The 17480-nt window shown below is 34.9% G+C and overlaps 1 protein-coding gene across 1 annotated transcript in view; it reads right to left on the reverse strand.

Annotated features, from left to right (window-relative positions):
• Positions 1-3989: 3989 nt before the first annotated feature.
• PEX13 (peroxisomal biogenesis factor 13) overlaps positions 3990-17480 on the reverse strand; it is a 32975-nt gene continuing 19484 nt past the window's right edge. The window contains exons 2-4 of the mRNA XM_086326781.1: positions 13088-13782; positions 9028-9153; positions 3990-6690 (exon numbers count right to left, since the gene is read on the reverse strand). Coding sequence (XP_086182907.1) covers positions 6392-6690; positions 9028-9153; positions 13088-13782 — 1120 coding nt within the window. The 3' untranslated portion in view covers positions 3990-6391. The remainder of the gene's footprint in view (positions 6691-9027; positions 9154-13087; positions 13783-17480) is intronic.

A 17480-nucleotide genomic window follows, 5' to 3' on the forward strand; every position in this document is an offset into this window, starting at 1 on the left:
GGCCACTGGACTGGAAAAGGTCAGTTTTCATTTCAGTCCCAAAGAAGGGCAATGCCAAAGAATGCTCAAACTACGACACAACTGCACTCATCTCACACACTAGCAAAGTAATGCTCAAAATTCTCCAAGCCAGGCTTCAACAGTACATGAACTGTGAACTCCCAGATGTTCAAGCTGGATTTAGAAAAGGCAGAGGAAGCAGAGATCAAATTGCCAACATCCACTGGATCAATGAAGAAGTGACAGTTCCAGAAAAACATCTACTTCTGCTTTATTGACTATGCCAAAGCCTTTGACTGTGTGGATCACAACAAACTGTGGAAAATTCTGAAAGAGATGGGAATACCACACCACCTTACTTGCCTCCTGAGAAATCTATATGCAGTTCAAGAATCAACAGTTAGAACCGGACATGGAACAACCAACTGGTTCAAAGTTGGGAAAGGAGTACATCAAGGCTCTATATTGTCACCCTGCTTATTTAATTTATATGCAGAGTACATCATGCGAAATGCTGGGCTGGATGAAGCATAAGTTGAAATCAAGATTGCCAGGAGAAATATCAATAACCTCAGATATGCAGATGATACCACCCTTATGGCAGAAAGCAAAGAACTAAGGAGCCTCTTGATGAAAGTGAAAGAGGAAAGTGGAAAAAGCTGGCTTAAAACTCAACATTCAGAAAACTAAGATCATGGCATCCGGTCCCATCACTTCATGCAAATAGATGGGAAAACAATGGAAATAGTGACAGTTTAATTTTTCGGCTCCAAAATCACTGCAGATGGTGATTGCAGCCATGAAATTAAAAGACACTTGCTCCTTGGAAGAAAAGCTATCACCAATCTAGACATCATATTAAAAAGCAGAGACATTACTTTGCCAACAATGGTCCGCCTAGTAAAAGCTGTGATTTTTCCTGTAGTCAAGTATGGATGTGAGAGTTGGACCATAAAGAAAGCTGAGCGCCAAAGAATTGATGCTTTTGAACTGTGGTGTTGGAGAAGACTCTTGAGAGCCCCTTGGACTGCAAGGAGATCCAATCACTCCATCCTAAAGGAAATCAGTCCTGAATATTCATTGGAAGGACTGATGCTGAAGCTGAAGCTCCAGTACTTTGGCCACCTGATGCAAGAAGCCAACTCATTGAAAAAGACCCTGATGCTGGGAAAGACTGAAGGCAAGAGGAGATGGGGATGACAGAGGATGCGATGGTTGGTTGGCATTACCAATTTGATGGACATGAGTTTGAGCAAGCTCTTGGAGTTGGTGATGGACAACCCTGGTATGCTGCAGTCCATGGGCTCACAAAGAGTTGGAAACAACTGAGTGACTGAACTGACTGACTGACTGATTATATCCAAAACTAAACTCCAGCTAAATTAAATGTAAATATAAAACTATAACACTAATAAAGACCTAAAAAATGTAACTGGAAGCAAAATTGCTATTCCATCAATGACACCAAAGACAAGAATTATTAATAAATGACAAGCCCAAGTTATTTCTAACATGTGCACCTAACAAGGAAACATTACATAGAATACAGAATTTCTTGCACTATAATCAACAAGAAAGAAAAATCAATAGAAAAATGGACATAAGTACAGGCCATCCATTGTCTGTAAGTATAGGCAATCCATAGAATGGAAACCAGAATGACTAAAAAGTATATACTCAGGGCTTCCCTTGTGGCTTGGTGGTAAAGAATCCACTTGTCAACACAGGAGACATGTGTTTGATCCCTGGTCCAAGAAGATCCCAGATGCCATGGGAGAGCTGAGCCCATGTGCCACAACTACTGAGCCTGTGCTCTGGAGCCTGTGAGCCACAACTACTGAAACTTGCGTGCCTACAGCCCATGCTTCACAGCATGAGAAACCAGCACAATGAGAAGCCGGGGCATCACAACTAGAGAGTAGCCCCCAACTGCCACAACCAGAGAAAAGTACGCATGCAGCAATGAAGACCCGGTGCAGTCATTAAAAAAAATACAGTATATGTGTGGGCTTATTAGTAATCAGATAATGCAGATTAAGACAACACACAATTTCATATATAGCAGATTATACAAAATCAGAAAATATCAAATGCTGCTGAAGATGTAGAGGAAACGATATTCTCGTGTCTTGCTGGTGTAAGTGCAAACTGTACAACCATTCATGAGAACAATCCAGCATTACTAACTGAAATTAAATATGCATATACTCAAAACACCAGCCATCTACTCTAGGACATATATACCAAAGAAACTAAAGGGCAGAGTCATAAGAAGAAACGTACAAGTTTGTATAAGTGTGAACAGCTGGAAATAACCTGAGTATCTATGACTAGAGGAAAAGATAAGCTATAGTATGTGAATATAACAGAATAATGTGCATCAGAAACCATGTTATATACAGTAAGACGAATAGTTCCTAAAATCCAAATGTTTTATGAAAGTTAGAAAATGAGTTTTATACCATAATATCTCTTATATAAAATTGAAAAGTTATACAAAATAAATGTTATCATACAGTTTTTAAAAGAAATATGTGAAAAATTTAGAAGATGGCTTGGAAGGATAAACATTAAATACAGAAGAGAGTGGAGAGTATGGAATTGCAGGCAGCAGATGAAAAAAAGTATTAGGGTAAAATGAAGCAGAACAAAACTACAGATTTTCTAGACCAATGATACTGGTGTCATTATTAGAGTGTAATCAATGAATCAATTCTGAGCATGTGAAATTCTTAGAAAACAAGACAATTTATATGAGGAGAGAAACACTGTTAGGTTAGAATACTTAAAACATTACCTCTTTAAATGTGAAAAACTATTCATAGGGCATAATATAGTAAGTACTCCAGAGGATTCATGACTTAGCTGTCTTAATTTAAAAGAAACAGTTCCTTCTCCCAAATGAGATAACCTACATAAAAACAACTTCAAGGCAATGCTTAAAAACCAAAATTTCTTTGTGTTGAATAAATATTCCACTGCATTTTTCTGGGCTGTTCAGGTATTCAGCAAAATAATTTAAAATTACATTTCAGGCAAAGTTATAAGTACTAGTGAACTAATTTCAACTTTTAATTATGTGTGAATGTGAAATTTGAGATTGATATAATACCTTGTGCCATTTGAACAGGATGTGAAAAGTTTAAATAAACATGGAAAAAAATCACAAAATATATAGCTGCCATAATCTCTTTTGATTTATATTTTTTTAAAAAAGCACTCTTATGTGAGGTAGATATAGCAGCTATCACCAATGTTATCAATGAGGAAACTGAAAAATAATCTTACAGTAAGTAAATATTATAGTAAGTATTGTCCAGACTAGAATCTAGGTCTCCCAAAACCTAGATCTGAGGTCTTTTTTTTTTTTTTAATAGAAATTTATTTATTTTATGAGGTCTTATTCTAATACATTATTGACTGGAGACGTATCAAAGTGATATAATCAGCAGCACTGTGCAAAGTTGTTAGAGCTTAAAATGATCAACGGCTTATTATACAACTTATGATTGTCATTATCATTCCCATTTTGCTCTGTTGGGTTTTTGTTCCAACCTTGTGTATATTTTAAATGCAAGTTTATTTCATAAAATTTTCAAAAATGATGCATCATGAAATTTTGTGGAAGAAGCATTTTTCAGTGAATTTTATGTAGATACTTTCTCTGATTGTGTAAGGGACATATATACTAGTGTCTCAGAAGATGATAGTTCTTCAGAATACAGTTCTGATTCTGACAGAAAAAAGAAAAAAAAAAAAAAAAGACGAAAAACCTGAGTGATGGATTCTGATACAGAAAGTGAAAATGAAACTCACTGGGCTGGAGACTTTACAGGTGTGTCAGGTATAACTACTGAGTGTAATAACCCAAAGAGAGCTAGTGAAATAACAGAATTAACTTTTGGGTGGCAGAAATAAAAACTGTTGGCCATAGGCGTTAGTTTCTTCAAAAATTCCCCAGTCAATAATGAGTTAACTCATCTTAAAGGTAAGTTTTATATAAGTGTAAATTCAATATTTTCTTTAATCACAATAGAAAAGACACATGGATCTGCAGTAGCTAATATACACAATGATATGATGAAAATCAGACTTTTACATTAATTGCAATCCTGTAAAGAGTTAACAGTTTGTCTTCAGAAAATGTCAATCAAGTTTAATATATTTTTATTTGTCCAATAACTTCACAATCTATTAAAAATAAAATGTTAACTGCATTTAACATTTGTTCTTAGCACAAGATAAAGGACATCAGTATTCAAGTAAATATATGACACACTGATAGACTAAATCAAATACCTAAATAAAATGTTAAAACATGAAAATTTATAAAGCTTACCTTTTTCCTTTCTATACTGATAAACTACAATCAGAAAAAAAATTTAAATGAAACCTGTTTTATTGTTGTAACTTGTGATTATTGTATTTAATTGAAAATGTTTTTGTTTGTTTGTAATTTCTACAAAGCAGCAGTCCTTAAATAAGTTTCTAAAAATAACAATATTGAAACCTAAAACTGTCATGATAAGAAAGGTTACAAAATTTCTCTGCTTATTCCTAAATTCCTTTTCTAGATTCTTATTATAAAAGGAATTTTTAGACATAAACAATGTACATAAAATGTATGTTGCAATTTAGCATTCTTAAACAAACAAACAAAAAACCATAAGAAAAGTCAAATTGTTTTTTTCATTTATTTTGTGCTATACTCTTGTCCCTATACATCTTTAATGGCAATCATAAAGACCCCTTTTCTAATCTAAATAGCACCAACTCAAAATTTCACCTCTACTTGCATTCAATTTAGATGTCTCAACATCAAATTTAATAATTTGTCTTATACAAAATTTGTTTCAAGAACAAAATTTCCATAAATGACTTTCTAACAAAGCAAAGCAGAACCTCTAACTGTAGAATACAAATGGAAAATAGTATATAAGGAACTTAATCTCCTCAACTTGAAGGTTTGAAGAACTAGGTGTTAGAAAAATACGTCTAGATAACAATTTTACTATTTTATTACTTTTTTCTGCATGGGGTCAACATTGTATTTTAAATGATACATTACTTACTATATTGTCACAAAAGAGAGGTTCCCAAGAAGTATTTAGTAAAATTCTATGTTGATTATACATATACTTGGCTCCTAATGTTTTAGTTTGAATTATTCCAGAATTACTTAGTTGTTGAACATAAACTCTATAAGAAAAAGATCAAAGTCTTTGTCAAATAATTTCAAGTTTTCAACAATATCTGTAATGTATTTTCATACTCTGTATAACTGATATTATTTTTGTAATGTAATAGCAAGTATATGAATTTTCCAATTTTGTGGGGAAATATTCAGTGTACTGAAATTTAACTGTACCTAAAATCATTCCTAAACAAGTCAAATAATATTATCATATTCTAAATGGCAATTCAGCCATTTTATTTATAGTCTCAGTAGTAAAAACTGAACCTAAAAGAAATATGTACCCAATGTAACACACTCTCAATGTTTAAAGAACAGCCTGAATATGGAATTTAAAAAATAATTTTAATAGGCAGAAGCAGAGACTCTGTGAAAAGATTTAAAACCATTACTGCTAGAACTGAGTTGCAAACTTAAAGAACTTGAGTCTAGGCTGGAGAAAAACAAAGTAAATCTTTCAGATTAAGAATTCTAATTCACCCAGGATGAAAACTAGTCACACATATAAAAAGTCGTATGACCCTCTAAAGAAAAGGAAGCAATCTGTAAGAAAGATAAATTATAGCCTTTTTACTAGCAAGGAAAACTATTCGGGCTTACTATCACCCTGGAACCATTTCCTTCACAATGCTTTTAGCAACCTTTCTAAGATAAAATTTTCAAAAATACAATAAAACATAATAGCATTAATTGTTGTTGGGTGAAAACATTTTACTACTGCCTAAAGCAAACCCAATACTGGATGTAATACACATCAGAAAATTTTTATTATTCAGTTTATTTAAAGTTGTAGAAAAATTAGCCTGTTCTCATGCTGTCACTCAATTCCTGAGGATTCCAAGTCAATTAAACTAGAATTTTAAAATGTATTAGTGATCCCTACTGTAGCAAACTGTGTATTCTACAGTTCATCAATCTCTTTCAAGAGAAACACAGGGTTTCAAATAAGATGAAAATGATAGTCTCCATAATCTTATAATCTAGGCTAAACAAATATCCTCATGGTCCAATAACTCGTAAAACATAACCAGGTCACTAGACCAACATACTAGTGTACAACTTTAATAATTTCTAGCAGCAAAACATCTTAAATAGTCATTAACAAATGTTTTCATTGGATTGCAGATTAATTTCTTTGTAAGAAGAAATTTTTAAAAAGTACTCTATAGTTCAACTTCAGGCAAACAATGAAAGTTATCAAAGATCTTGTTTATCTCCATTTTTCCCAGTGGAATCAGATGCAACCGGAACCTTATTCGTTTCAACAAAAACAGATTCAAAGGCAGCTTCCTGGTCATCCAAAGAATCAGCAGCTGTGGCTCCTTTAATTAGTGTTGTGTTGGTAAAAGACTGTTGCTGCTTGGAAATTTTACTGGATTCCACTGTTTTTCTACCTCTTCTTTTACCAAGAATTTTGACATAATTAGCAGGTATAAGTCCTGTTGTTTGACCATCAAGACTGGCCAGAAGCCAACCACGTACTCTGGGTTGTTGCTCTGATGGAAGAAAAGACAGCCTTGTAATTATAACATACTTTGAGGGTTCAACAGAATATTGATAGTAAAATGTTAAAATCTGTGTTATACTTACATAATATAGTATACTCATAAATAAATAGTGCATATGAATATTTAAAATCAAGATGACTAGGCTCAATTCTAGGATCCCTTCTTATAACATTTTAAATTTTGTATTTATGAAAAATTTTTTCAGCCTTGAAGAACATAAAGTTTATGTCAGTTGGTGCATTCATAAAGAAAAAAAATTCAGTTCTCTCAACAGCTGAAAATTAACATCAATGTTTTTCATATTTTAAATTGAAATTTAAGGAATGAGTATCTCACTACTTCTTGATAAGTTAGAGTGAGTATAGAAAATAGATACATTCATTTATATAAGCCAGCTTTCTTTATATATTTTTCGCTGAAATTAAAAAAAATCCATTCTATGTGATTGCAATTCACAATCCTGAAGGACAATGAATGTTAATTTTAATCCAAGGTGGACAAAAATTGAAGACCTCAGTTACTTACGGCCACATAACAAAAAGTTAATACTCTAAGCTTAAAGTAGAAAAGATTATATAAATACTCTCACCTATTTAAAAAGAAAATTTATTGAAGTATAGTTGCTTTACAATGTTGTGCTATTTTTATTTACGTCTTTAAAAAGCTGTTTAAGTTTTAGTTCAAAACTGTAAATCTGGCATAATATGGCATTTTCATGTTTCTGTATAATAAAAAGGAAAAAAAGTTAAATTAACCATGTCTGTGACTGACTTTGTTCTAAATGCCCTAACATACCTATGTTAGCAATGAATAAAGTAAAGAAGCAAAGCCAAAGTGTTAAAAGGCACTATTAGTTGAACAATAATCTGAGATATAAAAATTTTCTGGAATATTATAATTGGAAGAATCCACATTTGATCTTTACTTTAAATTTAATTTATTAAAACTAATTATCTGTATTTTCCTCTAACAATAAATCTTAAAAAGAAAGAATTCTTTTGAAATCTAAGTAAATCACTATTTTGACTAGAAGAAAAACATGAATATAATACTTAATAGCCAAAATTTTTCTTAAATTTACATTTTATTATTTAAAATTTTTTTCTTGGAAGCCTGGGTTTTGTGTGTGAAGAGATGAGGCAGAGATTTAGCAAATTTGATCCAAGATTTTCAACTAGTTACCAAATTAAACTAATGATTTGAACACCGAAGATATTTCTTCCTTATGTAAAGAGTGACTGACACCAATAAAATGGCAGTTTCCATTAACAGATCACATGGAAAACAGCCAAAGTGATTAAAATACAGGTTCTGAAGTCAGATAAATCTAGGTTCACAGTCTATCTCCATTACATTTTAGGTAACACTGGACAACTCACTCATTCTGAGTTTCAGTTTTCTCATGTGTAAGCCAGGAATAATTACAGTACTTACTTCCCAGCATTATTATAAGGTTTAAATGAAATATGTACAGTGTCTAGTACATTTATTTTTTTCTTTTTTTGACCACTCTGCAGTTAGCGGGCTCTAGGCAGTTTAGAGCACTGAGTTCTAACCACTGGACTGCCAGGGAATTCTCCCTAGTAAATACTAAGCAGTCTATAAATGACCATTCTTATTATTGTTACTAGTATCTTTACCAACAAAATGTAACTTTTCATAGCAAAACTGAATCCCTACAAATGCACACATACAAAAAATCATTTTTTTTTTGGTAAATCTGCAAAACTTCTGATCATCGTTACTGGGGAAAAGTGAAGGAAAAGGCCATTTTGTTTAGAGCCATTAAAAATTATTAGCAACCTGGTCTGAAAATTAACCTGAATGTCTATAAATTTCTTGCTGAGGTTCTTTAATACTTTATGACAGTAATTCCTAAATATTCATGTTGAAGTCTCTAAGGCAAACATGATTCAAGTAAAAAAACAACACTAGTATCAGCAACAAAAGACCAACAGGGATGTTTTAGATGATGCCAGGCAATTACTTTGGTTTATTAGGTTCATTACATTTAGTGCTTACCTCATGTTTTTGGGTTGGTAATTAACTTGGAATTCAAATGTTTTAAGTTTAGAAGAGATCATATAAACAAAATCTTTCCTTATCTCAGTGAAATACAGGAACAACTTTGCTGGGACATTTCTCTCCCATTCCCCCAGATTTCAAAGGTTTACACTGACAAAAATAAATTCTAGTAACTACCTCTGAGTTAACTAACAGTGACCAAGATCCTTTTTGTCCCCCATGATGCTTTAATGCAGTTTTCAATACGTTTACAAATTCTAAAAGTGCACAGATAATTCCCATTTATTCATGTTTTCTTACCTTTGAGAGCTAAGTTCAGCATATCACCAGCACGGAAAGAAATTTCTTCTTCAGATACGGCAACAAAATCATATTCTGCTCTAGCAACTACATGGTCATCCTCACCACTTGCCCAGTTGGTATTGTCTATAAACCAAATTAAGAATTAAGATTAGGTTCAGTTCAGTCGCTCAGTCGTGTCTGACTCTTTGTGATCCCATGAATGGAAGTTAAAAAAAAAGATATTCCAGTGGCTGTGGTTTGCAAACTATATAAATTTATTTGCCAAGAGAAAAGCTGTCCCACAAAGTAATTTCCACAATTAACACTATGTAAGATCAACAATATGTTCAATATCTTTTACAAACTTTTTCCTTTTAAGTTCCAAATTCTAGTTTCCTTATTTTAAGCCAGGGGTAGGCAATTTTTTTTATAGAGTAAAATAATTTTGATAGGGAATATTTTAAGCTTTGTAGGCCATGAGGCAAAATTGAACATGTTGTGTAGTTTCTTATAAAATGACAGAAAAAATTTTTCCATAAATTTTATGAAAAATTCAAAATATAATAATTGAGTTCTTTTTTTGTAATATAGGTCTATTGTAAAGAGTGGAATCTTTTTGGGGTAGGATAATATTTCATTTAATTTGGGGTTCAAAGATAATATTTTCTATCATCTATTATCAATTGCAAATATACATCTGTTGACACTAATTTTTAATGAGATTTAAGGTATCTCATTTTGAAAATGTTTTTTCACAAAGATATGTATTGCCAAATTCTAATACCAATCCACTGAATATGGGATTTTAATAAGCATATTCTCCTAAGAAGGTGAAACGCATAGAATAGTTAAATTCTGATATTAACCTTTTAACATGTCATTTCATTAAAAACTAATCACTTTCAAATGAAGATTAAATGGAAGGTCTTCAATGGCAGTTAAATGGGTTCTGAAATATGGACATTTCCTACACACTTGCATGCTGCTGCTGCTAAGTCGCTTCAGTTGTGTCCGACTCTGTGCAACCCCAGAGACGGCAGCCCACCAGGCTTCCCCGTCCCTGGGATTATCCAGGCAAGAACACTAGAGTGGGTTGCCATTTCCTTCTCCAATACATGAAAGTGAAAAGTGAAAGTGAAGTCGCTCAGTCGTGTCCGACTCTTAGCGACCCCATGGACTGCAGCCTACCAGACTCCTCCATCCATGGGATTTTCCAGGCAAGAGTACTGGAGTGGGGTGCCATTGCCTTCTCTTGTATGGAGGTCCAAAAACACCTCTGAATTGCAGAATGACACAGAAAAGTATAACTGCTGCAAATTTATGTAGGAATGGAAATCTTGTTTCATTAACTTTTGACAATCTATGATGTATAAAAGCAATGTGACATTACTTGTGATTCAAATGATATTAGTTGTTGTCAAAGTGACTTTACTCCAATGCTATTTTGCCTTACAGTTTTAGGTTGAACTCATTAAGAAGATTACCAAGTCTGAAGCAAAGACTGATTTCCAAAGCCACTTAGTGTTTTCTATTAGTGGCTCATGGTGATTCTTGTTTTTCAGAAAAATTTCAATCTTGGCCTTGATCCTCCCAAAACAGTAATAAAATTTAACCACTGACTGCTCAGTCATCTCACTGCTGTATGGTAGGGCAAGTCAGTATCTTCAGTGTCTTCTCCTAATAAAAATTCACAGAACTGATAACAGTTATGTCCACAAGAGTGACTGAAGTTCATCTTTGACATTACTAGTTCAATAAGATATGATAAATTCAAATATTTTATGCAGTGTACCTGCTGATGAAGAATACTATAAATAACTATCGGCTTTAAAAACTGTATTTTCAAAATTCTGTAAATTTTGTCCTGCCCAGTCTTCTGTTACACACAAATTTTTACCATTAGTTACAATACATCTCTGTAGATGTAACTTCAAGTTGGGTTGGATTAGTGTGTTTTCCAACTGCTTTGAAAATACTCATCTGTAGTTGTTCCCTGCAGTCTGTTCACAGAGGCAACACCTTCAATCATTTCAAATTCAACAGTACTCTTCCAATAAACTACCAAACAGTATCAGTATCTATTGGGTCCTCATGAGCCAGGTAAATCCATTCAAGCCAAGTAAATCCATTTGCCTAGTTTTAAAATGACTATTGCTGTTGTTTCAAATACTCTTCCAGAAACTGTTCTCCCTGAAATGTTAATAGTCTCAAACAAGTTTACTTTCTCTGAACATATTTCCTTGGTTGTTGCAATAACCAGTGGTAAACAGATTTCCTTGCTAATCTGACAAAGAAGCCTCTCAGAAACTTACTTTGACTGAAGGCTTATTTTTTCTTTGTTTGTTCCTTCTCCCCCACCCTGTTTACAGGTGAGGGAATTCTGCTCTGATGAGATATCCCATTTTGAATTTTCTGATTTTTCTGACTGTTGACTTCCTGTCAGTTGGGAATACTGTGATGAGTGCTCAGTCTGGGAATGGTGATGTATATTGTATCACTTTAACATAGCTATGTTGTCACTGCATAACAAATGCAATGCTTTGCCACCTAATACTAGAATAATCCAGACAATACTGTACCTTCAAAGTGTGACATTCAAAGTACACTTCACTGTTCTTTTCTCATGAGGTATGTCTGCACTCATAATAAGAAATATGTACTGCAGTTTAACAATACATGTCACACTCAATACATCGTCAAGTTATAATACTGAGATATGCAGTGTGTAGAACAAGTGCAAGGCAACAAGAGTGCCAACAAACATAGGGTCTCTGTTATAAACTACTCAACTCTGGTCTTTCAGTACATAAGCAGCCATAATAAAATGCACATGAATGAATGTGGCTGTGTTCTAATAAAACTTTACTAATGGACACATGCTCCCTCTCTGGCCTCAGATTAAAAAATCACCTCTCCTTTTCACCTGTCTTGGATCGTATCCTCTCCTACTCTCTTACAGGAGGCTTCATCTTTTGACTCCTCTCCGTGGAAATTAAGATCGTCCATTTCTAGGTTCCAATATAATTTCTCAGCTTTACTTCCCAGTATCCTTCTATCTAATATTATAGGACAGTTGATGAACAATTCTTATAGTTCCTGCCTATATACTTTTGTTCAAGCTTTTCCATCTGCTTCACAGTCTTGTTTTTTTCCTACATAACTGATGGAACAGTATCTGTCTTTCCAAAATCTAACTTAGATGCTACTTCTTTCTAGATACAAATAGTCAAAAAATGTCAGCTTCAATTCTAAATTGAGATAATATTCTGTATCAGTTGACAGAGTAGGGGCTTAACAGTCAAAGATGCCTCATTTTGGTTTTGGTTCTAGCTTATTAAAGATGTGACCCTGAGCAAGTAACTTCTTTGAACTTCAGTTCTATCACTTATAAAATGAGAATAATTCCTCTTAGGATTGTTTTAAGAATTAAATGAGTAAAGTACTCAAAATACTTAGCACAGTGTCTTGCATATAAAAAAGGTTCCATAAATCTTATGTTTCTCACCAACTGTCATACTCCTTACACTCTTTATGCCTCACTACAATTACCTATATATGTGTCTCACTTCTCTCTCAGTATGTTTTAAAAAGGATAAGGGATTTAATTCCCTATGTTATCTCTGTATCTTCTACAGCATCAAGTTTAGTACTTTGTGAACAGTAGTTAAGTAATGTGTGCTGTTAAACTGAACTAACAAAGAATAAATCAACAAGTCTGTTTTTGCTGTATGTTCCTCTTCCAGTTTTGAAGTTCTTAACTGAAAAAAAAATAACTCAATCAAAAGATTAAATACAAACGAATATAAAAAAGCTAACTAATCTATTATTGAAATTTAAGACTTATACATATATATAGTATTTTTTGTTTTCATGTATACCATTTCTTAAAAGTCTTTATTGAATTTAGCATTACTTCTGTTTGGATGTTTTGGTTTTCTGGCTGTGAGGTATGTGGGATCATAGCTCTCTGACCAGGGATTGAACCTACACCCTCTACGTTGGAAGGTGAAGTCTTAACTGCTGGACCACCAGGGAAATCCTTGTTACATGGTTGTTAAACCCATTCTATTATTCTTACCTGTTACTTCATCACTGTGAGTAGATAGCAGTTTCCAGATGAGGTAAGGACCACCAAGGATAACAGCAAAGAATAAGAATATTGGCCAAGATTTTGCTGAGTTAGCTGCTCTGTCCTCAGCACCAAGGCAAGCCACGGTTCCTTCACTTTCTGCCCATAGGTCCTCATTCTCCAAGCCTCTTCTTAAACCTATCATCCACTGTAACCGTCTATAAAGATACCTTATAGTCCTAACTAATGCAAAAGCTGAAAAAACCTTTGTGAAGTGTATTTTTAATCGGGAAAAGTGGTTTGCTACATCCAATACAGCTCTGAAACTGTTATAGACAGCTGAAAAAGTAGCATCCATCATCATGCTGACAGAGGCAAATGCATGCACAATACTTTCAATGGACTGAAATGCACCTCTGCTGCTTTCTTCAGCTTGCTGAACGAATCTACTAGGTGGAAGATCATCTATACGAAGGCGGTTATAGCCCAGCCCGTTATATCCATAACTATAAGGGCTATAGCTTCCATAAAATGAATTTCCATAGGCACCATATCCAGAAGAAAATGAACTGTAAGCAGGTCTGAAAGTGTTCAAATTGCCGCTTCCTGTCTGCTGTGATGGCCTTGGAAGAATGGGTGGTGGCACTCTGGTAAGTGTTGGCTGTCCAGGTCTTGTCAATAAAGTAGGACCCAATTCAGCAGATCTAAAACCAAAAAAGATTCAAAATTGTAACTTAAGCACACAATAAATTCATTCAAAGTAACTACTAAACTTGCTATATAAACAGTATTATGATTCTATTGAGTTCAGTTCAGTTCAGTCACTCAGTCATGTCTGACTCTTTGCAATCCCATGAACCACAGCACGCCAGGCCTCCCTGTCCATCACCAACTCCCGGAGTCCACCGAAACCCATGTCCATTGAGTCGGTGATGCCATCCAACCATCTCATCCTCTGTCGTCCCCTTCTCCTCCTGCCCTCAATCTTTCCCAGTGTCTTTTCCAATGAGTCAGCTCTTCACATCAGGTAGCCAAAGTATTGGAGTTTCAACTTCAACATCAGTCCTTCCAGTGAACATCCAGGACTTCCTCTCCTTTAGGATAGACTGGTTGGATCTCCTCACAGTCTAAGGGACTCTCAAGAGGCTTCTCCAACACCACAGTACAAAAGCATCAATTCTTCTGCGCTCAGCCTTCTTCACAGTCCAACTCTCACATCCATACATGACCACAGGAAAAACCAAAGCCTTGACTACATGAACCTTTGTTGGCAAAGTAATATCTCCGCTTTTGAATATGCTATCTAGGTTGGTCATAACTTCCCTTCCAAGGAGTAAGCGTCTTTTAATTTCATGGCTGCAATCACCATCTGCAGTGATTTTGGAGCCCAGAAAAATAGTCAGTCACTGTTTCCACTGTTTCTCCATCTATTTTCCATGAAGTGATGGGACCAAACGCCATGATCTCAGTTTTCTGAATGTTGAGCTTTAATCCAGCTTTTTTACTCTCCTCTTTTACTTTTTTTACTCTCCTCTTTTACTTTTATCAAGAGGCTCTTTAGTTCTTCTTCACTTTCTGCCATAAGGGTGGTGTCATCTGCATATCTGAGATTGATATTTCTCCCAGCAATCTTGATTCCAGCTTGTGCTTCCTCTAGCCTAGCATTTCTCATGATGTACTCTGCATATAAGTTAGATAAGTAGGGTGACAATATATAGCCTTGACATACTCCTTTTCCTATTTGGAACCAGTCTGTTGTTCCATGTCCAGTTCTAACTGTTGCTTCCTGCCTTGCATACAGATTTCTCAGGAGGCAGGTCAGGTGGTCTGGTATTCCCATCTCTTTCAGAATTTTCCACAGTTTATTGTGATCCACACAGTCAAAGGCTTTGGCATAGTCAAGAAAGCAGAAATAGATGTTTTTCTGGAACTCTCTTGCTTTTTCCATGATCCAGTGGATGTTGGCAATTTGATCTCTGGTTCCTCTGCCTTTTCTAAAACCAGCTTGAACATCTGGAAGTTCACGGTTCACATATTGCTGAAGCCTGGCTTGGAGAATTTTGAGCATTACTTTACTAGCATGTGAGATGAGTGCAACTGTGTGATAGTTTGAGCATTCTTTGGCATTGCCTTTCTTTGGGATTGGAATGAAAACTGACCTTTTCCAGTCCTGTGGCCACTGCTGAGTTTTCCAAATTTGCTGGCATATTGAGTGAAGCACTTTCACAGTATCATCTTTCAGGATTTGAAATAGCTCAACTGGAATTCCATCACCTCTACTAGCTTTGTTTGTAGTGATGCCTCCTAAGGCCCACTTGACTTCACATTCCAGGATGTCTGAGTGATCACACCATCATGATTATCTAGGTCATGAAGATCTTTTTTGTACAGTTCTTCTGTGTCTTCTTGCCACCTCTTCTTAATATCTTCTGCTTCCCTGGTGGCTCAGACGGTAAAGCGTCTGCCTGCAATGCGGGAGACCCGGGTTCAATCCCTGTTTTGGGAAGATCCCCTGGAGAAAGAAATGGCGACCCATTCCAGTACTCTTGCCTGGAAAATGCCATGGACTGAAGAGCCTGGTAGGCTACAGCCCATGGGGTCGCAAAGGAGTTGGACATGACTGAGCGACTTCACTTTCCTTTTCTGTTAGGTCCCTACCATTTCTGTCCTTTATTGAGCCCATCTTTGCATGAAATATTTCCTTGATATCTCTAATTTTCTTGAAGAGATCTCTAGTCTTTCCCATTCTATTGTTTCCCTCTATTTCTTTGAATTGATCGCTGAGGAAGGCTTTCTTATCTCTCCTTGCTATTCTTTGGAACTCTTCATTCAAATGGGTATATCTTTCCTTTTCTCCTCTGCTTTTCACTTCCCTTCTTTTCACAGCTATTTGTAAGGCCTCCTCAGACAGCCATTTTGCTTTTTTACATTTCTTTTTCTTGGGGATGGTCTTGATTCCTGTCTCCTGTACAATGTCACAAACCTCCATCCATAGTTCATCAGGCACGCTATCAGATCTAGTCCCTTAAATCTATTTCTCACTTCCACTGTAGTCATAAGAGATTTGATTTAGGTCATACCTGAATGGTCTAGACTTTCTTCAATTTCAGTCTGAATTTGGCAATAAGGAGTTCATGATCTGAGCCTACTAAATCTAGTAAATAGGTTCCTCTAAAGAGTTTCAAGAGTAAGGAATAATCTGTAATATCCAAATGCTTAGAATCTGTTAAGAAGAAACTGGGTAAGATAAAATGGCTGACTAAAAACTCTTTTTCTTGTTTACTTGTGCTTGCATTAGTAGTAGTATCTTTAACCTGGGGTTTCTTTTAAAGACATATGTCCATTTCTCAGAGTTAGTTACAACTTGATATCTATCCATCCTTACACCTAAAATGGCACTATCTTAACTACGGTAGTTTTATAATAGTTCTTAATAGCCAATAAAACAACTCTTCCCACAATATTCTTCATCTTCAGCAGTGTCTTGGCTAGCTGACCCACTGAATATCCAGATATATTTTAGAATCAGAGCTTGAAGTACTATATTGCTCTCCTTGCAAAAGCCCTATTGAGATTCTGATTTGGGATTACACTAAATTATAGATTAATTTGAGGTAGTCAACATCTCCAAAATACTGAGTTTAAACTTAAGATTATAACATATACTCCATTTACTTATGTTTTGAAGATTTTTCTCAATAATTTCTTTTAAATAACCACCAAGTCTCAGTGTTTTATAGTTTACTGTGTGGAGGTCTTTCTTTAGATTTACTTCTATATATTTGGGGGGTTTTGATGTTATTGTAAATGATGTCTTTCTAAAATTTCACTTTGTTGCTGTTATATAGAAATAATTGATTAAAATATATAGTCCTTATATCTAGCAGCCTTATTTTGGATTCTTTTGTATTTTCTAGAATCTTAAATATCTGTGGTCATATTGTATGTGAATAACAATAGGTTATTTCTTCCTTTTTTCAATTCTTATAGCTTTGATTACTAAGGCATTGCATCTAGGACTTGCAGTACAATCTTGAATAAATGGAATGATAGAAGGCATCCTAGTCTCATTCCCAGACTCAAAGGGAAAATTTTTAAGATGGCACTGCCAATTATCATGTTTGCTATAGGTTATAGATCTAGTAGTTCCTTTTCTATTTTTAAGGAATGTACAGTGCAGTGGTGGTTCCAAGTGGTGGATATTCCTGACCCAGGGATCAAACCCGCATCTCTAGCGTCTCCCGAACTGGCAAGAGGATTTTTTACCACTGGCACCACCTGGGAAGCCTGATGGTTCCAATATCAAATGGCAAATTTCAACAATGCAAAAACCAGAATTACTTTTGCACCAACCTAATATATATAAAATCGGTAACTAATAAGAACCTACTGTATAGCACAG

The sequence above is a fragment of the Bos grunniens genome, chromosome 11 (assembly GCF_055505025.1).
Source record: "Bos grunniens cultivar Pamir isolate PY7600 chromosome 11, Bosgru_T2T1.0, whole genome shotgun sequence".
NCBI classification, from domain to species: domain Eukaryota; kingdom Metazoa; phylum Chordata; class Mammalia; order Artiodactyla; family Bovidae; genus Bos; species Bos grunniens.